Source organism: Dermacentor albipictus, unplaced genomic scaffold (genome assembly GCF_038994185.2).
Source record: "Dermacentor albipictus isolate Rhodes 1998 colony unplaced genomic scaffold, USDA_Dalb.pri_finalv2 scaffold_14, whole genome shotgun sequence".
Taxonomy (NCBI): domain Eukaryota; kingdom Metazoa; phylum Arthropoda; class Arachnida; order Ixodida; family Ixodidae; genus Dermacentor; species Dermacentor albipictus.
Genome location: NW_027225568.1, coordinates 14,959,576 through 14,983,595, shown reverse-complemented (window position 1 = coordinate 14,983,595; position 24,020 = coordinate 14,959,576). Strand labels below are relative to the sequence as shown.

General features: G+C 45.9%; 1 protein-coding gene and 1 long non-coding RNA gene across 2 annotated transcripts; one reads left to right on the top strand and one right to left on the bottom strand.

The window, feature by feature from the left end:
- The first annotated feature begins 2,582 nt into the window (after positions 1 to 2,582).
- Positions 2,583 to 5,789, top strand: LOC135907770 (uncharacterized). The gene is made up of 2 exons (XM_065439492.2): positions 2,583 to 2,761; positions 3,797 to 5,789. Exons 1-2 carry the CDS (start codon positions 2,696 to 2,698, stop codon positions 5,426 to 5,428), a joined length of 1,698 nt encoding a protein of 565 aa, XP_065295564.2. The 5' UTR covers positions 2,583 to 2,695; the 3' UTR covers positions 5,429 to 5,789.
- A 138-nt stretch (positions 5,790 to 5,927) lies between these two features.
- LOC139051710 (uncharacterized) lies at positions 5,928 to 6,697 on the bottom strand. The gene is made up of 3 exons (XR_011509507.1): positions 6,614 to 6,697; positions 6,294 to 6,496; positions 5,928 to 6,025 (listed from the first exon to the last, which is right to left on the bottom strand). It is a non-coding gene; the product is annotated as an uncharacterized lncRNA (long non-coding RNA).
- Positions 6,698 to 24,020: the final 17,323 nt, after the last annotated feature.

The following is a 24,020-nucleotide window of genomic DNA, read 5'->3' as shown; positions in this document are numbered from 1 at the left end:
CCCTCCGGACAATCTGCATGTGGGGTTACATCTATGGTCTTACTTGGGGTCAACGGCCCCGCAAGCAAAGCAAGCCCTCAGGTGAGGGTTTGGACAAACGTCGCGGCGGTGGCCCACCTTCCCGCACTGCTTACATACATCGAATTGTTTTCGGTATAGGCTGCACTTGGTGAGAACGGGATCATAGCACACGTAATTCGGGACCTTCAGGCCCTTGAAAGCCACGATGACTGTGGTCGAGCTACCAATCCTCTTCGCGCCAAGTGCCAAGGGATTTCTCGAGTTAACAATGTTCCGGTCGATTGCGGCCGTGGAGTACTCTATTGGGATGCCTCTTATACCGCCTTTAACGGTGCCATATGGCGCGATTTGATATGCGCCAGTCGCGTGTTCCTTGCCACCAATGCAGATCGATTTTATCTCTGCATAACGTGAAGCACGTATATCGTCGGGGTTAGCACCACGATGATGTTTTGTTGCAAGTTGGGGTTGCAGAAGGTGTCCGCCGCTCAGTGCTCCCTTGATACGTTCGCCGCCGTCATGATGGCCGATGCCCCAGTGGCGGTCTGAGTCCTCGCGATGTTAAGGCCTCCCCGAGGGCCCAATATTACCTTGGTCTCCTCCTGCATCCTTGCTGCCCTCGTCATCGAAGCTTTCCCGTTCCTGGCAAAGTTCTTCGTCGTAGGTCTTGACTGGCGAGCGGCAGTCCCCTCGCCGGCCGAGGTCTTTATACGCCGGCCTACGTGCGACCAGTCTGCATCGTCGTTGAATTCCTCGGAAGAAATTTCTTCGCCTTGAACTTCAACACACATCTGGCTAACGCCGGAATGCGCCTGGTCCCGAACAATGGACGCCTCCATCTCGGTCGACATGTTTGTACAGCCGCCGCCCGAAGACGACGACCTTTCCTCGCAGAGGTTAGGCCTGGCTATGGGCAGTTCCAACCTGTTCGATTAGGCTAAATGGAACGGCGCCGGCCTCCACGGAAAGTCCCGGGAAATTGGCGAAAAAGCGTACCTTTTGGTAGCCACCGGTACCGGTTGAGGACCCGCACTCTCACGGACACAGCGGTAATAGTTATACCGCGGTAAAAAAATATTAGCGCTGCAAAATTGGTCATACAATCCCGAGCCAATGTGAGCACGTCAGCTCACACCATGGCTCATCACAATACCAAGAAAAAATTTCTGAACCGAATATAATAGGTCTGTTCTTCCCAACCCTAGCAATTCATGGAAATTGAGCGTGAAAACTGTTTCAGCTTCCCTTCAAGGATATACGTAACAAGGGATAAGGAGTTAATGAAGGCGACACCGACAGGCGTTCCTATCATGCACTAAATGCACTGAAAGATTGCCATAATAATAACAAATGTGTGACAGTGAGGGCGCACATGACGGAGCACTAAGCGCTTATTTTGTCAGAGCGTTCTATCGAGGCCGTTACATTTTGTCGCTTTGTATTTTCTCTCAAATACGTGTAAACCTATTTAGCGTGCCTTCACAAACGGTACACCCCACAGTTTCTAGCTGACTGTTCGCATGCACGAGAAATTAGGTTTTGTAGGAATGTTCAGGCCGATAGGGTGCCGGCTGAGAGTAGTATGTGGTACAGAACAGAGGATAGTACACAATTCGGCGAATCAAATCAGTTCAAAAATTGATGATTTTCCTTAAGGGCCATTTCAGATGTTTCATTTTCTTTCTCTTTATATTTTGCCTAATTATCCACCTTAAACGTACGTTAAAAAATTATTTTAAAGCCTCAGCTAATTCCCCACTTCAGGTAGGTGCCATTTCTTTGGCATGGTATGAAAAAATAAGTGTGTTTCCAAAGCTGCCAGACGCAGTATGGATTACGCCTGCTTTATTTTTTTGTTTTGCCACAGCTTTCAGCTTTTGTTTCAGTCGCATAAAATTACTCGCAGTGTACTCAATCATCCTGGTGAGTACGTGCCATGCTTTAAGCACTCTGAATCGACATCGACTACGATGAACTGCGGTGGGCTACCAATATATGGATATTATTTCACTGTAAACGCCGTGACGTGTTCTTCGCGGCTGGCCATCAAACCTTTCACTCCGCCCTCAGAATAAAAAGAAAAGGAAATCCACAGTCATTCCACTCTGTGCAGGTGAATGACCAGCGGAGCTGTATATATTGTGATAAATGGGTTGATTGAAAATAATAGACACATACTGCAAAGAATTTCCTTTCTTTCACGATTTTTCGTTCTTTTATTAAATTTCATACTCCATACTTTTTTTATTTTTAACCTTCTTTTGCTTGCTATTTTTGTATTTCTGATTTGATCACCAAGGTGACTATCGGTTTATGATCGTTATGATCGATATACGGCCAGTGGCTCTGTGGTGACACTGGGAAGGTTCTAGGCCCATGCGAGATCTATGCGCGACCGATGCGCGTCGAGGGCACACTGATGTTTGTGTAACATAGAATGCCGAACCTTTGCAGAAGAAACGCCACGAACCACTTTTCGTCTGAGCGAGACACGACTATAGACCCCTTGCAAAAGTACGCCCCTCGCGGCCGCCGCCGCAACTACGTGCGCAGCCGCCATGTTGTGGGGGTGCCGCCAGCTGCCGCTCCTGTCTCGGCATTGTTGACTAAGGAAAGCGTCGCGTCGTTCAAGGCTCTTACGTTGCAAGTCTGCGTTAAGAATATTTATTTGGCAATGGTTCACTTCTGCTGTGTTCCTGAATGTCACCAGGAGGGATACCGATGCAAAAGCGGCGAAAAGGTACGTATACGTGCGTGCTATTATTACGGGTGTTGTTCGCGGACATACCACTGTTGTCCTGGTGCATTGACTCCGCGTAAACGAGCTTGGAGCGAACTTTCCCCGCTGCCGTATTCCGTTATTTTAGCGAAACATTGTGGTAACGCTTTAGAGGCTACGGTAACTGCGTTTTGTGTCTGTGTGTGTGCGCGCGCGCGCGCGCCCGCTCGCGCGCGTCGGTGATCACAGTAGGATTGAAACGACCGTGCGTGCTAAATGCAGGCGTTAAGCCGCGCTTCGCAAACACTGCGCAAAACTAGCCGCTCGAACTTCGTTCCCCACCGCGTGGGACGTTTCTGCTGAGCGTTGGTTTATCCACGCATGTGTTCGTATTTTGATGGACGGTAACGTTTTGGGGCACTTGTATAGGGGGTAGAGACGCTGTCGCTCCCTGAAACCACGGCTGTACTGCAGCGCAGCGATCGTACTAGTGACAACACGTTAAAATAAATGACCTCGTCGCAGTGTCCGCAGTCTACAGGCAAGCTATATAGATACGGTGAAGTATATTTGCACTGACGAAAAGTCTGTATTATACCGTGATGTAACTCGAACGTCGCACTCTTGGCCAGCCTGTCTGGTACGACGTGCTACAAATGTGTCGGCAGCCGGCAAGTAAAAAAAAATGTATGTGGTCTACCTATAGCTGCCTAGTTTCCTCATAATCATGCCGAGTATTTTAGTCAAAGCCGCGATCAGAAAAAAAAATATTACATTTTTTGCGCCTGCGCCTTTTCATTTATTTTTAAAAACCAAGGATAATTTTTTATGAACCACAGATTAAAATCGTGCCATGAAGTTATAGCGAAGAAACCACTTTTTTTGCGAGTGAGCAACATGCAGTGCTAAAAACGTACTGCCTAGATCCATCCTGAATTTCCTTTTAGTCAGCTGCATTGGTACCCATGGCAACGTAAGAATATGAGGGCTAGTGACCCAGCTCTTTTAGTGAAATACCTGTTTTTAGACAAGCACATCATAATTTACCTTTTTCAGGTCTCATTACACAAGTTCCCACGGGACAAGGTCATGTTCAAAAAGTGGATAATCGCCATAAGAAGGGATCCAGGGCCAAACTTCGTGGTCGGCCAGTTTACGAGGGTCTGCTCCAAACATTTCAAGCCGGATGACTATATCCCAAACGTGGCCAGTGGGCGACGCTTTCTGAAAGACAATGCTGTGCCGACGCAGTTTGTGTTTGCCAAGCCTGTGAAACAGCGTCGACCACCTAAGGAGCGAGCTCTGTGCTGCAGCAAGAGTCTCACAAGCCATCTTTTACAAGCAGCAAGCCCCGACACTGATCTGAGTCAGCGTGAAAGTACGAGTGACCGAGATATGACCTGGGAACCTTCACAGCAATCCGAAGATGCAGGCCAACGAGCCAAGGGTCATGCGACGCAAAACACTGCTGCAGATTTGGTTTGTCAGTCGTGCACTGCCACTTTTCAAAAAATTCAGCTGGAGCTAAAGGCAAGGTGCGAAGAAGTTGCACAGCTGTCTGCTCATGTTCAGAGCCTTAAAAGGGCTTTAGGTGAAGCAAGGAAGCTCAGAGAGGACATCGTCGCAGTAAACGACAACAACATTGAGCTGATTGCAGAGAACAAAAAGCTAACTGAGCAGCTTGAACATGTCAAAAAGCAGCTGCAAGAAATGCAACGAGCAGCTGAAGACAAAGAAAGTCGAGCAAAAAAAGAAAGAAAGCCATTTTCACTTGCGAGGTTCCGTGATGACGACAACAGCATGCAGTTTTACACTGGATTATCTAGCTACAAGCACTTTCAATGCTTCCTTTTATACCTGAAGCCGGGTGAAAATGTCTGTAATGTATACTTGGAAAATGAAAGCACACCTTGGGACGTTAAGGGACGCCCACGGAAGCTTGAACCTGCGGAAGAACTTTTTCTCACACTGATGAAATTGAAAACTGGATTTTTCCACCTGCATCTCGGGCATATTTTCGGTGTTTCTGCAAGTACAGTGTCAAGAGTGTTTTCTGGTTGGATCAATTTTATGTACATCCAGCTGGGAAAACTTACTCTGTGGGTGCCACGCAGTAAGATTGACAGGCACATGCCTCCTGCATTTCGGGAGCTGTACCCAAGCACAAGGGTGATCATCGATGCCACAGAGGTAAAGTGTGAAGTACCTAGCTCCCTCGTTTTGCAGTCAGGTACGTACTCAACTTACAAGTCGGCAAACACGTTTAAGGCTCTCATTGGCGTGGCACCAAATGGTCTTCTTACGTTCGCATCAGAACTTTTCATGGGGTCGCTCTCCGACCGCGAAATAGTGATCAGAAGTGGTTTTCTGGACTTAAACTTTGCTCCCGGCGACACTGTCATGGCCGACAAGGGCTTTAAGATCAAGGATCTACTTCAAGAAAAAGGGGTCGGCCTGAATCTGCCACCTTTCTTGACACAAAAACAATTTGAGGAGGATGACGTGCAGCGGACACAAGAAATCGCTTCACTCCGAATTCACGTCGAAAGGAGAATACAACGAATCAAGTGCTACCACATCTTTGATAAGGCAGTACCACTTTCCCTGGGTCCGCTGATTAATCAGGTATGGTCAGTGTGTGCCGTGCTGAGCAATATGCAAAGCCCTTTGATCACCGAAAGCGAGTGACTGGTGGGAAAAACTGCTTTATTGCTGCTAACTCTTACAAATCGATTTGTTTATTACAAAAGCTCACTTGTCTTTATTGCATAAATGTTTAGCTCTTCATGCAATATTCATGTTTTCACCTGCTGTACGAAGAATGGGAGCAGAGTGTCAAAATAAAAATTGTCTAGCACATGAACCATGTCGTTCCACTCTTTTTCGGCGAAACGCACACGCTGCACTATAATAAAGTGCGGTCCGAAGACAACGAAGTCTGCCCACTGTGTGCGAGTTATCCCCATCTGTCCAATCACCTGCTTGTAGTGTTCATGGGAAACTTTCAGTTCAAGTTGGCAATCTTCATCAAATGCAACGAAGAAGTCTTCTGAAAGGAGAACCTCTCTCGTGGCATGTCTGAGGGAGTATGGGCATTTCACCTCTACTGTACCCCATGGAAAAGGTTCACAAGGGTCAAAGGTTAGGGCGTCAGGCGATGCTCCAAGCCATGGCCTGTACGGGTCCACAAAAAGGCCACAGTTGAATACTTCAACAGGATGTCCCGCAGTTGTCAAGGTATCCTTGTACCTCAGGAGGGCGTCTTTCTCGTTGGCTATGCCGTACCTGGAAAAGGAATTTAGTGAAGCTTCAGGAATTCGAGTGTACGCCCAGGACACAAGTGCATTTGCAATATGTTGCAAAACTGCGAGTCGGCCTAGTTGGAACATATTCATATTGAAAATTTTGTGCGCAAACAAACAGGGACGAAGAATAGGGGCAACACAAGGACAAGCGCTCGTCCTTGTGTTTCCCCTATTCTTCGTCCCTGTTTGTTTGCGCACAAAATTTTCAATATGCAATAAGTTTTCAGTAACACCATGCCTGAACGTACCTGACGGGCTGAACGCGTGACAGGTCCTTCGGAGTCGTCAGGTTAATCAAGCCTTTTTTTGTCCACTTCTTCCGGTTCAGGACCAAACCGAAGTTGGATGCAGTAAGGCGGTGAAGGCGTCCTTGATGCCATGTTAGGCTGTTTCGTTGCCTCCTAGACGTCCTTTCTAGGTCCTGCGCCTCCGCTGGGGTGATGCATATACTCTGAAATGAATTTCAATGGCACATACCTTATGTGTTAGTGTGCAGGGACTGAAACAATTGATTGTTCGAGCCTACATTAAGGCAATGTTGCATGAATATAGAATATAAAACTATTACCTTAAGAAATGCTGCAGATGCTCCATCAAACGTGTCGGGTATTTTCCATTGTGGAACAGTGAAAGCGCCTGTAAACAGCTCCGCACTTGCCCATATTTGCGGCCGAGGCACTTCTAGCTCTTTGGATATGAAGACTGCAAATCCATGAGGAACCACAGACTGTTGGTAGTCGAGAAGGCAGCCCTTTAAACGTGTCCCAAATTTTGTTTCAGTGACGTCTGAGCTGTCTGCAGCGTCGAGAAAGCTGCATACTCCTGCATACCATTAATTTCTTTCAGTGCATCGGCAAAGGCCTTTATGTCTTCCTCCTGTTGCTTCGGGTCTTCGTTAGCAACAATGCCTTTATAGAGGCGAGAGGTGCGGGGCAAATCTTGCCCGCCCTCCCCTACTCTCCGCCAGTCTACCTGCTGCAGACTTGTTCCGCGAAGCGGATTGGTCCTTGGCACTCTCCACTGCTGCGGCAAATCTGTCGATGAGAGATGCTCTGGCGCTTCATTGTATCCTTTAACTTGAAGTAATGCCACTAACTTCAGCACAGCTTGCAAATGGTTACATGCGTGCTTGCCAGCAGCGCACTCACAAAGGCCGCCAAGTATGTCTCCCTGAAGCGACAACGCTGCCTTGACTGTATATGGTGAGAGGGTTTTTCGTTGGCTTCTGTAGCAGCTGGCCTTCACAAAGATGGTATTAGCCCTGAAACGAAGTGAATAGAAATGTAGAACAGTCCCGGTTTATGCTGGATTGCCACGCGAAATTCTTTATATCTTTCAACTGGGATGAGAAGCACGCGACCTTTTGTAACCAATCGGGGGGGGGGGGGGGGGGGGGCGTTACCCCTTACATACGCAATGGACCGTGGCTCGTTGGGAAATACGCAATTTTTTCAGTGTGGGCGTGTGATGTAGCATGGCTTTTCAACTGCGAGCTTATGCAATCATGTGCACTATCACATTTACGTCCAACAGGAAGCCGATAGGTCTGCTTCGCTGCAGGGCAGATGAATGACACAGAAGTGCTTCTGAGGGGGCAAAGTTGATTAACATAGTCGGACACACGCTGTGACATCAAGCAATGCTGTAAAACGTGATACCTGAATTCCGCAATGGCCCGGCGCCCACCACATTTTTCGAGTAAAATCAGACGCTGGCTTTCTTACCCCTCTTTAGAGACTTCCATCATTCAACTGCGTTATGGCGAAGCAGAAACGCGAGCATTTATTAGTGCAGATTCACGAAGAAAAGCCCAAAATTTTTGAACAGGTGGTAGCGGGACAACGCCTTTTTTTTTTCGGGAGATAAAGTATTTTACGGATTAGTAATCAGCAAGCGGCTCAACAGTTCCACGAGCGTAAAACCCTGGTGAGCGATTCACCTCAACAAAGTGGTTCTTTTCCGTTCGAGCCTGCGTTCACACCGTGTATAAAGCTACAAGTACTACAACAACTAGCTTTATTGCCACATTGAAAACATTCAATGACCAAATTCGGTTAAATTAATCGCCTTTCATTCAGATAGCCTACTACATGGCTCCGAACAAGCGCGCGGGGTGCAGGAGCTATTAAGCGCTTCCCAACATGCCCAATCCATGCGCGCACAAATGTATTGGCCTTGCAAGCTTTCTCAGCGCTGTTACTAATGTTATCTATGAAATTGGCATCACTAAGCCGCAAAAACTTACGTTTTGCAGGAGTAGTTCGCGGAGACTGTAGAGGCAACAACGTAGCTCTCTGTCACCAACTTGTACGCCTTTCGTCGGCCCTTCGTAGTCTTCGTCGAAACAAAACTGCTGATTGCCGTCTCCCGGAGTGGCGGAAGGCACGACAAGTCACTCTCCCAACCGTGTACCGGGTAAACGACGTCGCTCATGTCGAAATCAGCGTCCAAGTAACACCTGACAACTCCAACTTACAGCAGCACCTCGTCATAGAACAAAGAACCAACAACGGCGGCTACTACGCTCCCGCAGTGCCCGCGCTCCCCCGCAACATGGCGAATTCATTCCCAGGATGCTTTTCGCAACCGAAACCGAAACTCGATTTACTCGGCAGGTGGCGTACTTTTGCAAAGGGTCTATTACGATGGGATTGGAGTCGGTAGAGGTGATCCAAGCAAACGTGCATACACTTGGCGTTTGCGACGCGATCTTCGTCTGTGTTACGTGCCGCCCACCGTCACCGCGCACGTTCCCGCTTCTAATAACAACGGTGTCCTTCGTATGTGTGCTGTTCTTCCGCAGTCCTCCCCGCACGCGGCCTACCCATTACACAAGGGTGGAAGGGAACTGAGATAATATTACGTGGTTTGCCTACAGGGCCCGTGACGTCGAACTGTAATCCATGCTAAACAGTGTCTATTCCAGTTTTAGCTTTCACAGCGGAGCTGTTATAGGCTAGGTTCTGACGGTTCGTGTGTGTGGGCAAGAAAGATGGCGGCCACCCCAGAGCTAAAAGTGTTGAAGCGTAGAGCAAAATCGTATCACTGGGTATGCCCCAGCTACGTTTAATCGCGAGAAGTGCGAAAACGTGTTGTGATAAAACACATCCTAATAAAAAAAGTGGTTGAGCTATCTCCTCGTAGCCATCGCGCCGCGAGCCCGTCTTGCGCGGCACCACGCTTTTCTTCTCACGCTTTCGCCCCACCTTCCTGTCCTTTTTGCTTCATGGTTCCGCTCCTCTCGCCTCCTCGGCTTTCCTGCTCGCGTTCTTTTCTCTATCGCCGTGTTTCATCTCCCGCTGCACTCTGCGTTCGCTTTCATTATTCGTTGTGGTCGCTTGCTCGGTTAAAACCGCCGACTCTCGCCGCAGGATCGGGCGCATAAAAGCAGCGGTCTAAAATGCCCTTAGGCCAGCTTTGGTGGCCGATCTACTCCACCGCGTAATGAACATTTCTGTATGCTAAGCAAACTCACACTTCGACGGCAACAAACGGCTAAAGTATTGTTTCGATCCCCATGATTGACGACAAAGCACGGAGTACGATAAAGGGGAAGAGCGTCTTTATATGAAAAAAAATCGAGAACATAGATCAAAGCCGAATTTCCTGAATTCCTGTGCATAAAACGTTTGTCTCACATTGCCCATTTGTGGCCGGAACGTAGTCCTGTTCATGTTCAGCCGATGTTTAGCAGAAGGGCCACTGTACTGCCGGCCAAAAAAAGTAAACGGACCACGGCTTAGGTGGCCGGAGCGGCTGCGGGGCCACACCGGGTCGCCGCTATCTCGCTCCGCGCGCTGACGACGAGAGTGCCCCGAGTGACGCCAGACTTCACCCTGACTTTCACGCGGTCCCTCATCACGCTTGATAAATTTCTAGTGTGCCGTTCCGTTGCTCTGCTGCTGACGATCACGATGAAGGGGACCGTGCACTGCCGGTAGCCTAACACATGGCGCTGTCGCACAGTAGCGGACGGCTGCGGCGCGTCAAACCGCGGCACTGAGCTGGAACGAAGACCCGTTCTGATTGTTGTTTTGCTAATATTCACCTTATCTTTCATATTAGTGCATGTCGCCGGCGTCCACCGCTGCTCAATTTAGCCGCAACGGCAGCTACGGTGACGCGCGCCCTTTCACGCCAGCGTTATAAGTTACAGACGTCAAGCTTTACTGCGGGCACGGCTTTTCTGTCGAGATTACTTTTTTGGCATTGTCTTCTGCAGTGGGCTTAATATTCATATCAGCGACACCTCTGAAAACTGCTTTGCTTAGCTACTACAATGCGTTATGTGACTTTACAAAAGTACCGTCAGGAAGAGATGAATGGGAAGACGAATCGGATAAACTAGTCAGTCGTGAAAGGTTATTCACGGAAGCATTCCATGGCTTGAAGGGGTCCTCAGTGCAATGAAAAGTTCCCGTCGACCGCGATGACTTGGCTTACTCACCTTGACATCGAGTCATAGAGCGCCGTCGCTATTGCATCGGACGTCCGCGCAGCGCTTCCCACTCTGTAACATATCGCGCCGTCGTGAAAGACCGCGCGTCACCGTAGCCGCCATTGCGCCTACTTGCGTCATGTTGCCTAAAATCTAGCAGCGCTGGACGCCGGCGGCATGCACTAATATGAAAGATAGGGTGAATATAAGCAAAACAATTAGAACGTATCATCGTTCCTTCTTAGCGCCGCGGTTTGATGCCCTGCGGCCGTCCGCTACTGTGCAACAGCGCCATGTGCTAGACTACCGGTGATGCACGGTCCCCTTCGTCGCGACCGTCAGCAGCAGGGCAACCTAATGGCGCACTAGAAGTTTATCAAGTGTGATGAGGTACCGCGTGAAAGTGAGGGCGGAGTGGGGCGTCCCTCGGGGCACTCTCGCCGTCAGCGCGCCTAGCTAAGAGCCCTTGATAACCTGAAAATACCGCCACTCTTAGAACTCTGCCGCTGCCGCGCGCCCTCCTTGCCTCATCCTCGCCCATTGCGAGTCCTCCCCCGTGGCAACCACTTTTGCCCCTGTTTTTCTGCGCTACGATTGGTCTCCCTGCTGTTGCCCTTGGAAACACGCGGATCTTGAGTTTTGCTTGTGTTTTTCTTTTTCGTCCGCGCCATTTTTCCCTTCATTTGGGCTGGGTCGGCGCTTTAGCTCGGTGTAGCCAACGTTGTACGCTGTGTTTCCTGGCGTCTGTGCCAGCGCTATGCCGTGCTGTCGCGCATATAACTGCAGCAAGAAGCCTGAAGATGGTTATGCAATATTTGTGATACCACATAAAAAAGCGTGACGGCTTGCACAGGAAGCAGTGGTTGCATAGAATTCTGGGGGCGAGTCAGGTGCTCGATAAACTGCAAATAGCAAGAATGATTTATCCCAGCATGTAAGCTTTATTGTAACATATTCCAAGTTACCCGCCTGACATAACAGAGCAGCGGATATAGTTTCTTTTACCAAAACCGCCACCCCGCCCCCTCTAGCACACCTGTCACGGCGATATGCTTGATAAGATGGAGGAAACACAACAGCATCTTCAATATTGTCATGCAACCACGTTTCTGTTATCACAACCACATGGGGACTATGACCCATGATAGTTGCCTCAAGGCTTTCCGATTTATTAACGACACTGCGGGCGTTAATGTTTAAAATCCTCAGTTCTTTAGCTCCAGGGGAAGTGTAAGTGGAGGCAAGTCCGTCATTTTTCGAAGTATTTACATGGCCGTCAATATTGATCCTCAAGTTCTTACTGTCATCCCATGCGAAAAGCTCATTGTTAACACGCATCTTATCGTTAGTTATGCGACCTTTCTTGCCTTGTTCTCTCTCAATTTTAACACTACCCCACAAGAGTTTACGTTTTCTTAGTGTGCTGCGCGAGTAATCGTTTTGAATCGATATTCGACTACCCTTTAATTTGTACGCAGTTTTTAAGACAAGCTGTTTTTCGGTAAAATCCTGGAAGCAAAGAATGACCGGTCTCTTGTTACCTTTGCTACCAAGATGATGAATTCGGCCGACGTATTTGCAAGGAACTGCAATCTTTGCAGCGAACACCTCATCAAGAACTTCATTTTTAAGAATAGGCTCAGTTTCGCCGGCATCGTCCGGAATGCCAAAGACTACCAGATTGGATCTCCTGCTTCTATCCTCCAGATCAGTCAACTTTGCCTGCAGTGATTTCACTGTGCGCTCAAGGTCATCTACACGCGAGGCTAGTTTTTCTAATTCAATGAATCTGGCTCCCCAATCAGCTATAACGTTTTCCACCTTATTCTGTTGCTCCCTGAGCGCAGTCACGTCCGCTGCCAACTTGTTCTGACCAGACGGCAACTCTTTCAGCATGGATTCGATAGAAGCCCCAATACCATCAGTGGGGCCGGGATTTAACTCAATGCCGCCGCAGATCAGCTGCAAGCACACGCAGTACACATCATGGACAATAGAAGCACACCGTAGGGGGCACGGCAAGACCAAAAGACCGCGACAATCACTTCTCATCGTACTATAGCAGTTACTAACCTGCACGAGGTAGCAGAACGGTTTAAGTCACATGCTTGTCGATGGTCCGCCGTGCCCACTGAAAGTATACGTCTGGAGCTGCTCCTTTATACACCGACGCGTCGACGTCATGTGAAGAATAGGTGGCGCCTCAAGTGACGCGTCCCAAAACAGCGAAAGATTGGCATCATGGAAGCAGTGACGTGGCGTCATTGTTCTAGTTGTGGTCCAAGTGCACGTGGCGAAGTTTCGTAGATAGGGATGGTCTATTGCATTCCTTGAAGACTGGTCAGGCTGCGGCAGTTGTAGTATCGTTGATCCGGCCAGGCCATGAGCAAGCACCTGCACGAGGTAGCAGAACGGTTTAAGCCACATGCTTGTCGATGGTCCGCCGTGCCTACTGGTCCGTCGTGCCCACTCAGCATTCATTGATTACGAGAAAGCGTTAGATTCAGTCGACACCTCAGCACTCATGGAGGCATTACGGAAACAGGGTGTACACGAGCCGTGCGTAAAAATACTGAAAGATATCTATAGAGGCTCCACAGCCGCCGTAGTCCTCCATAAAGAAAGCAACAAAATCCCAATAAAGAGAGGCGTCAGGCAGGGAGATACGATCTCTCCAATGCTATTCACAGCGTGTTTACAGGAGGTATTCAGAGACCTGAATTAGGAAGACTTGGGGATAAGAGTTAATGGAGAATACCTTTGTAACTTGCGATTCGCTGATGATATTGCCGTGCTTAGTAACTCAGGGGACCAATTGCAATGCATGCTCACTGACCTGGAGAGGCAAAGCCGAAGGGTGGGTCTAAAAATTAATCTGCAGAAAACTAAAATAATGTTTAACAGTTTCGGAAGAGAACAGTAGTTTACGATAGGTAGCGAGCCACTGGAAGTGGTAAGGGAATACATCTACTTAGGGCAGGTAGTGACCGCGGATCCGGATCATGAGACAAAAATAATCAGAAGAATAAGAATGGGCTGGGGTGCGTTTGGCAGGCATTCTCAGATCATGAAGAGCACGTTGCCATTATCCCTCAAGAGAAAATTGTATAATAGCTGTGTCTTACTAGTTCTCACCTACGGGGTAGAAACCTGGAAGCTTACGAAAAGGGTTCTATTTAAATTGAGGACGACGCAACGAGCTATGGAAAGAAGAATGATGGGTGTAACGTTAAGGGATAAGAAAAGAGCAGATTGGGTGAGGAAACAAACGCGAGTTAATGACATCTTAGTCGAAATCAAGAAAAAGAAATGGGGCATGCGCAGGACATGTAATGAGGAGGGAAGATAACCGATGGTCATTAAGGGTTATGGACAGGATTCCAAGGGAAGGGAAGCGTAGCAGGAACGGCAGAAGGTTTAACTTCTGCCGTTAACGCAGGCGGGCGAGATTAAGAAGTTTGCAGGGACGACATGGCCACAATTAGTACATGACCGGGGTAGTTGGAGAAGTATGAGAGAGGCCTTTGCTCTGCACTGGCCGTAACCAAACTAATGATGATGATGACGATGATGATGATGATTATGATGACGACATGTGGTCTGTGGTGGAGGAGGAGCAACAGTGGCTGCGGCGACCAGCCCCATCGAGAGCGAGAGGGAGCGTTCTATTCATCCTCACGGCACGAGCCCACTGCCAACTTGCACGACGCTGATGATGATGTTACATGGGAGGTCGCGCGGTGGTGAAGATGACGTTACATTTCGCACAGAGGTGCTTTTGCTTTCAAAAGTTCGAAATGCTACGTATTATTTTATTTGAAGCGTACAGATAATTCTTTTGTTCATTTTTATCATTAGTAACACCACAAAAAACGGTGTGCTGCTGGCTTTTATAAGGAAATTCCTGTATCGAACGCTGAAGTTTTTGGAGAAAGGCTTTTGTATTCAGGTATATATTTGGGCATCATGAAAAAGAAAGAACAATAAAATAATTGCAGGCCATGTATTTGGTATCTCGTCAGTTACGGTGTTAATTGTAATAAACCGAAAAACTTCATTGAACGCTGACACCAGTGCTCGTTCGTACACATCTTGTCCTCTTAACAAGAGGTACCTTCGCAAGGTATTTTCTCGTATGAGATCTACGTGAGTGAGTAGAAAAAAATGAAGAGCGCAGCAGGCAGCTGTCTCGTGCACTACGCGCCCACAATAGGTTTCCGGCGCGGTCTCTCCATTTGGTGCGCGCATGTAGATTTGGAAAGCCGCATCCAACTTGCTCAGCATTGAAAAGAAGTTAGTGCTTGAGTGACTCTTGACATAGCAAAAGCTTATGACAGCGTTGAGTACTCTCTACTGCTGGACAGATTACTGCCCTACAATTTTCCGAGATATATACCGGCATGGATTTTTGAATTTCTAATAAACAGAAAATTTCATTGTTTTCAAAACGGCTTTTCTTCAAAAATGTTCGATCAGGCAAGAGGGGTGCCCCAGGGGGCTGTTCTGTCCACTATACTATTTAACGTGTTGATGAGTTCAGTACCACTGCACCAGGATGTGAATCTGTATGTCTATGCAGATGACATGACATTTTTCGCGACAGCTAGAGACATCAATTTCCTTCACCTGTCTTGGCAAACGTACTTCTGCGCTCCACAGACGTGGCTTCACAACCTGCACCTGTCACTAAACATAAACAAAAGTGCAGTGCTTGTTTTCCCGCTCTCCGGGCCGTTACAGTTATCATTATTATATGAACAGAGAACCATTCTTCAGGTAGAGTCACTTAAATACTTGGGTATCATACATGACGGAAAACTTAACTGGCGTTCGGAACGAAGGCGTCGCGAGACGTAGGTTTACTACGTAGAATCAGTAACCGACGCTCTGGTATGCGAAGTGGCATATTAATTATGATTTATCGTATGTATGTACGACCGATTCTAGAATTTGGTTGTGTTTGGTTCTCCAGTAGTGCAAAATATAAATTAAGACTTCTTGTTCTGTTAGAAAGAGAAGCTCTTCGACTATGTTTAGGTCTTCCTCAATTCGTTGCTAATAATGTATTATACCAGGAAGCGCGCCTACCTACTCTTCACACACGATTCCGCATGCTTACGGTTCAAACCTACTTAAGAGCTTATGATTCTTCGCTACGACGTGGACAACACGCATTTATTAGTGAACCAAGTCCATTTTTGAGACCACGTGGTCACGGATCCATAACCCACAAGTTCTATTTGTGCAAGCACAATTACCACCTTTAAATGTTCGCCTTAGAGAAATAATTCCGCTTCATAGGTCTCCGAGGTCGCTGAAAATTGAATTTGCATACATTTTTCCACACAATGCGAAATTTCTGCCCACAGCATATTTGAATGACCGTTTACAAGATTATTTGGCCCCTTTTAAAATAAACGTAATAGTGACTGATGCTTCTTCGTGTGAAGAGAAGGCGGGCGTGGGTATTTACTCACCATCCCTCGATTGGTCTTTTTCACTTCGCCTACCAGTTTACACATCAGTTTTTCATGCCGAACTTCTGGCAATAGTCCTTGCCTTGCGGAAGTTACCCATTCATACTACACGAGTTATTATCGGCACAGATTCTCTGTCTGTATGCAGCGCACTTACTGCGTCTACAAAGTCAACAACAGGGAACACGTTTTATTCATTAGCTCCCACTCACTTATGTTTAGTGCATATACTAGTATGGGTCCCTGGCCGCCGAGACATTCATTATAATGAAATAGCCGATTACTTAGCACGAGCTTCTTTAGCAGGTCCTGTGCTATTTGTGCTGCCGACAACTGCGCACATTACTGCAGCCAGGTATAGGCAATTTTCTTTGAGCGAGGACAAAAAAGCTGTCATAAGCAAAAGCTTCAGATTTTTTGCACCTAAAATATTCTTGGAACCGGCAATGGTTTCCTAACCGGAAATTCGAAGTTTCATTTACTAGGCTGCGTTGCGATGTTCCAACACTAAATTTTTACTTGCACAGATGTGGTCTGGCGTTATCCCCTCTATGCTACCTCTGCAATGAACCGGAATCTATAGATAATTTTTTATTATCATGTCGGCGGTTTTCTACTCATCGAAAATTATGTCTAGAAATTCAACTTCGAAATTTAGGATTACCTTTAAGCAGTACTGTTATACTGTTCCATGGAGCAACAGTTTCGGGATATAGCCACAGGAACGTTTGCCTAGCCATTTATAATTTTCCATGAGGCACAAAAAGAATGCCTTGTTAATAGTTTTTCGTTTAAAGAATTGATTTATTTCTACTTCAGTTTAGAAAATTCAAAAAGTAAAAACACACATTCACAGTTTAAATCTTACTATTATTATTCATAATTTACCTTACTCAAGTTTAAGTATACCTTTTTTTTCCTTTTTACAGTCCTATCAACGCAAGGCTTACTATAGTATTCACCAATACTTAATTTCTTGTGGTCACAGTTTATTTTGCATCATGGATTATCTATTTTCCTTTTTTGGTGTGTTATTTATTTATTAACCAATTTATTTTATTTTATTTGTTGAAGTATATTACCGGCCGATTCGTGGCCTATCCCCCAGATTGGGTTTGTGCCATCAAGTGAGGCTTCATCATCATCTTCATCATCATCATCATCATCACCGCCATTTTGCACGCCCAATGCCACTCCGGCAGCAACTAATTTCTTCGGTCCACTGCGCTTAATCGAAAGAACCTCCGGCTATAGGTTTTAGGGCGCGCCCAGCCGCAACACTCTAAAAACTAGGAAGGGTATCGCACGAGTGAAGCGGCCGGTTCACTCTTCAAGGCGTCGTTTTACTGTCGCAAAATGTCGAGGAGAGTGAAATGCATTGTTCACTCTCTCACCAAGGAGAGAGTGAAATGTGCTTTTCACTCTCCCCTTCAGAGAGAGAGTAGAATGCCCGTTCTACTCTTGCGGCAATAGAGAACAAAACGTAGCGTAATCTTCTGCTTCAACTGTAGGTGGCTGGCCCCGAACATGGCAATGTTTCATTCATGCACGCTGAGCAAAGACCACATCGTTTTGCTTGTAAGAGAACAGGCCACCGCAGTTCAAAGGAACGCGTAGCGAGCGCTCTACGTTTTGACTCGGAGTTGCGCCACCCCGCGCGCGCGCGCTCAAGATCGCGGAGCAACACAGCACCGGAGAAAGGTGATCCGTCCACCGAGCAGCGCAGCAGCAGTAAAGGCCAGCCAAGGGAGATCGTATATCAGCCATCTCGCGTCGCCACGAAAACACGACAGTCGTTCGTCATGCCTTGGATAGAACAGCAAATCCTCCACGGTAAGTGAAATCTAACTTAGGTGCACATTGTCCGTATATGTCATGTTATCGCCAGGAAGTCGCCGCTGCGCTTAGCCGACGCGATTGACAGAGGACTAGGCATACGCGCTGTGTCTCTCGATGTCAATCGGAAAAGCCAGTCGTCGCGATAACTGCATGTGAATTTATCACTTTGCCGTTGTCCGTAAGAGCTTTAAAGATCGAAAACGCTGCCAGAACCATGGTATGTTCAATAAGACGCCAGGCGAGAGGACGCTTAAAATGGTTCGCTCACCAGCCTGTGATTCCGAGCCTATGCGGAGCGTGATTAGCGTGCGTTTTGTGTGTTTGAATTTATTCAGTTTGGCAGTCTACTGTGTACGGAACGCTGTTGAACTAAGGAATAACATAACAGAAGGCGTCATTTTGCTGGCAGCATGCTTTTTTTATAAATAAAATGCGTGCTTGACGGTGTCTCGCGCAGGGGGAATCTCCGACCACTGAAGTTACGTGCAGCACCAGTGCTAGTTAAAAACTTTGCCGCAGGCATTCAGCTGCATGCTGCAAGAGGTCAGTTGGGCGCGTTATCTTGAACTTACTGAAAATGCATGAGGAATCCATGTTTTATGCTGAAAAAGATATAAACCCCATAAAAGTGATTTTGCGCGCGGCAGCTACAAGCGACGCGGTGGAGATGGCTGTCGCGTTCGCTCGTCGCCTACAAGTCGTACTCCGTGCGAGGGACGATATTGAGCGACGCCTCCCCGGTGTTGCCGGCATGAGGGCTGCAATCACGCGTGACGCGTGCTTTAGTAATTTACGTTGATGTATTGTACTATAAAACGTAGCATGAAATGTTTCCGGAGGTCTTGCCGTAGGTACTTATCCTTGCACGTATAAAAATTGAATCATTTGCTCGTTCCGCGCGACAATCGGTAGTACTTGAGCGATGTACATCCAGTTTCGGCTTCGCGCTATTGGCTAGTCGCTCACAGAACTTTCGGGCGACGAGCGACGATTTCTAGATTTCCAGAACCGAGCCATCTGTTCAAGCGACGGCCCGTTTTGTCGCTCGAAGCCGTCGCTCGTCGCCGTCGCGCACTAAATCACTCTCACAGTGTTTATCCCTAGGACTGAACTGTTTTTGCTCATGTATTGAAATGGTGTAATTATAGGTAGGTCTGGTTTTGTCTCCTGTTGCGGTTTTCGTGCATGGTGCGAAACTGAAGGGATGCTTATGTCTACGAACTCGTTGAATTGTCGAGCAGCTAGTTATGTATCGGCATCGAATATAACGGCTGCTGTGTGGAATTACCATTGCAAGGGCGCTTTGCATACGCTTATTGTTTTGGACATGCCTTTGCATTTGCTAATATGAGTTGGCGTGTCAGAGTTATGTCATATGAATAGCTAAATCAGCCTTCCTCTAGGGGTTACAAGCATAATGTGTGCATTTTGCTATTGCATGGCAGATCAAAATGTGTTTATCGCTTGAATATTTTTAGTAGAGAAATAAAATATCAAAATAAAATGTTGCTTTAATTCCGTGTTACCAGGCTGTCGTACACAGAACAATAGGTTGGTGTAATAAACTAATAACTGCGGTTTAACTGCAACTTTTACATGCCTTCAAGAATCTAAAATGCTAGATTTCAAACTGCAGCAGTGTAAAAATGAACTTCATTGCGCACCTGATACATGAAAATAAGTTCATGCCTTTTAGTAAGCTTAGATGCAGGCCGCAGTGAACTTTCTTGTTAGTATTGAAATGTGGGTAAGCTTGCCATAACAAGCCTTGTTGCCCTTTTTATAGGCCGATCCATATATCCATTGAACTGAAGGACAATATTTTCATCCCTACTGAGCATCATGTTTGCAGCTATAATCCTCAAATTATGGCTTCATCAGTGCCACAACCAGGGATGGTGCGGGGGGCACACTGAGCACGTGCTTAGGATGTGTCACAAGTGGAGTTTGCGATACACCAGACTCATGACAGACCTATGATGTCTGAAAATGACCAATATTCTATTCATTAGCAGGAGTATTCGAACATTCGTGCCGAACGAGGATGAAATGTCTGTTATTTCTTTTTTGTGTAAATCTAAAATTGAAGTTAATTTAGCAGTTGACTGTTGCAGTCATTTGGATGCTTTGCATGCATTTCACTAAGAGCTAAGACTTTCTTTTATTGCCATGGCCTTGACTGTCTTGATGTTTTGCACCATGCCCTTGTGTTGACTTTTGCATACAATACTTTTCAGGCACCCGCTTTATATAACGCAAGAAGGCAGCTGCAAGGACACGAGGATGTGAAAGAGCCAGTTCAGCGCGGCTTCACGTAGTGCAGAGGAGCCAATTCCAAAAAATCAAAATACAATGGCATGCAATTTGGACAAAAAAAACTAGTATGTGGGTATATTGGGTGTACCATTTGACCAGATTTAAACAAAATCAAGATACCGTACGTTACACCAAGATGAAAATTCTCACGTGCTCCAGGCAGTCATCTTAAAATGGCATATTTATCTAATGTCTCCGATCGGAAAGTCAAATCAAGTATGCTCTCTGGAGACAAACACATAGCAGCAAGTGTCATTGAAAAGTTAGAAATGTGTTTTAAAAAAGCTGATTAGTTCTGAGAAGTGACTGCTTTTTGTCTTGCCTCTTAACAGATACATCCATGTGATAAGAAAATAGTGGTACAATGAAATTGCATATTTGCTTAGTGACATGATACATACTTGCAATGAGCACGGTGCCTGCGTTTACTATAAAAAGCAACAGCCCATGCTTGGTTAGGTTAGGCCCACTACAACATGCAGGCATGGGTGATCGGCACTTTTTTTTTAATTTCTGTGTCGTGAGGTTTATTGACGTGCGTATAGGTGCAATGGCACGCAGTATGGCTAGTACGAAAAAGGGGGGGGGGCAGATATATGTAGCTCACTGTGCACTACACAGGGCAAACGAAATCCGTGTTCAGCAACTATGTTAAATGCCATGTATGTAAATTTTACAACGCTACTCATTCGAAGCGCGCGCAGGTGCATATTGAAGAAAAGTTTTCCAGCGTACATAATTTAGTGCGTAATTTACACTAATTTTGCTCTAACCACAAAACATAATAAATTGAATATACTGCACGGAAAAACCTAGAGCGAAATAAATTGTGTGTCAGCTTCGTGTGCATAAATATAGCCTTTCCTATGCATTAGGTTTTTCGCGTAATGCATTACCAGTTGACAGCTTATCTTATCATGTGTACTCCGTTTACATTACATTTGTTTATTAGTTTACTCATTTGTTTTGCAACTTATGAAATGCCGGTGTATATATATTTTCAACATTTGACATAACCCTGTATGTTTTGTAGGGACAACCCAGGACGTACATTTCGCAGCACGCAGTCAACTGCCAGAAGTGACTCGAACACAGGCCACCAGTAAGTGGACATCAGTTGCAATTTCACATTATGCAGTTGGCTGCTGCCTTGTGCTGAGGCTTTTTTTCTAATGAGATGGTGGCGTCGTTCTAATGTACATTTTGACCACAAAGCTGTGATCATGTCTCACAGAGGCATATATAGTTGCTATTCTCTGCGGGGGATGTGTTCTCGTGTTCGTGAAGCATTTGTGTTTGGCAGTATTGTTGCCCAATGAGTCAGATATAAACGCTGTAACTCGCCACTGCCGGCAAGTAGTTGCGAGAAACACAATATATTATGATGCTGTAGAGCTATTTCATTAATTCGAAGGAAAGTTTTGCAGCAGGAAAAAGGGTTGCTATTCCAGGTAAACATGTCTTTTTCTCACAAGTTATTTAACCAAACTGTGGATGCCTGAAATTCGTGACTTATGAATCGATTTTAATTCATCCTTTAGTATAGCTTTAAAAAGAGACAAGAAATAGCATGTGACTACCACTCCAATCAGCAGATCATACACTTATAGTCATAAGTGGTAGTTCCATGCAGTCTCGCACTCTATATAACCTTTCCTTTCAGCAGCATTGGAACTGGCGGCTGCGTTTTCAGAAGGAGGAGTGCACTTGGCACTGTATATGTATATGTGAATTCGGTTTTCTTTGTATGTGTCGGCTCACTGACACAAACAGTGAAAAAATCAGTTGTACCATGAGGCTGACGACGCCTTCTGCTGCTAGAAATGCGGCACTTCATATTTTATAGTACTGCATGACATTTAAATCAAAGCTAGCAGATAAAATGATCAAGAAAACTAACCGCTGTTATAGCTGTTTTCCTCAAAGAAAGCTTGTCATTTATGGGCTGTGTTAATCTGAGCTCTCCACCGATGTTTCAGTAGTATTATCCCTTAGTGAGTGAGAGATTGGGGGCAATTAATCGTGTTAGTCTTTAAATGGTGTCCTAATTATGTGTATTTGTTCCAAAAAAGTTGTCTAGATTACTTTATTGTGTAGTGTAAAGCTTATGAAACCATCAGCAACTAGTGAGTTGCTAACATGCATATGCATTTGTCACTATACAGGTGGCACTCGGCTGTACCACTGCAGTGCTGCAGAAATTGCCAGCACCAGCGGCTTTGCAACAGCTGTTTCACAGCATGTCGGTATGTGCTAATTTATGGTTTGTTGGGATGCGTTAGTATTATGGACCACTGCTACCCTGTATTGTGACAGATCCATATGATAAGTGATGTAATGGGCACAGCGAAAACCTGTCAATGTTTTAATATGGCACATAAAAAGGCTCCGCTTTTCATCACTGGAGCAGGGGAGAAGAGCATGCAGGCGCTCCTGAATGTACATATATTTCCAAACATGATATATATATATATATATATATATATATATATATATATATATATATATATATATATATATATATATATATATATATATATATATATATATATACACATACAATTAAACTAAAGGCAGGGACATTCAATCTTTCATGTGGAATTTACGTGTACAGCACAAAAATACAACACAGACCACAGAGAAGCCCGCATGTTAACAGGTTTGATACACACAATAATTCAACAGATTTGATACTTCAGGTGTGCTATCTTATGCAAGGGCGAAGGGAAAGGGGAGAAAACCAGAAAAAAGAGTGGAGTGGAAAAGAAAGGAATCGTGCCTAAAAGCATGAGAAACATCGTGCAGCCAGGATCGCCAGCAGGACATCTAAAAAGCACTCTGACAAAATTACATACAGGGCAACCTTACGTATTGTTTGTTTCAATCAACTCAGATCACATGCAGCCATTATTGCAATCAAGTTGTTTCCTTATGTCATGAGGGAATGATGTGGGCCCAAAAAACTGTTTAGAGCTGAAGGATTATGTTCCATGCTAGCCTCATTACCTGCCTTTTATCATATTGTTATCAGCTGCTTATGTTAGGAACAAAAAGTAAGAGTACGAGCTTTTTCCTGATTCGCCATTCCACACAACATGTCTTTGTGACTTTATGTACATGCAGGTGATCCATCGATGAAAAATATTCAGTACAGTAGAATCTCATTACAACATACACTTGGTTGTAAGAGACATATGAAAATGGTTTGGTTGGTTTTCCAATGTTTGCCACGTTAACAACACTGTACAAAGAGACACCTTTGTTACTAACGACTTTTTAAGTATTCACTACTTCGAAGGGACACAACCCAGACACATTCACTTCATGCACCTTGTGTGCTCCAAAGGGCGTAAAGATCACGCAATCCTCACACAAGTCAATTGCGCATGTCTCTTTGGCATGAACTAGAAAAGAAGGGCAACGAGGACAGTGCAGGGCAGAAAGTGTCGACAGTTGAAGCTGACGAGCGTCTAAGAGCACCTCAAATGCACTGCGAGCAACAAGGCTTGCAAAGTGAAGTGTTTAACTTCCAGAAGTTAGGAAGGAAGCTAACACAATCTATAGTCACTAAAAAGCTGTGAATGTCTTCTTTAAAGGGCCCCTAAACCACCGAGGTTGAAATTTTGTTGCGGTGTTGCAGTTGTACATGTTAAGGCAACGAACACGTAGCCACGAGAATTTTTCGAGACGGTGCAGTAATAGTGGAGCTACGTGTTTTATTATCGAAAAGTAGTCCCCGCTCATTTTACTCTTTCATCTGGTACACGCCGTCTGGACAGTATCGTCTTTTCCTCGCCTAGTACACCTCTAAATGTTACGGGACAAGCCATCACCAACAAGCTCTGCTGCTGCTGCGCTGTATTGGCGCTAATGAGCTCGCCAATACAATGGAACTGTATGGTGGC

What these genes read in the sequence shown, in the direction of transcription:
- LOC135907770 (XM_065439492.2), top strand. Translation starts at nt 2,696, where the DNA reads ATGGTTCACTTCTGCTGTGTTCCTGAATGTCACCAGGAGGGATACCGA. An exon ending in GATGCAAAAGCGGCGAAAAG is followed by an intron (nt 2,762 to 3,796) that starts GTACGTATACGT and finishes TACCTTTTTCAG; the next exon opens with GTCTCATTACACAAGTTCCC.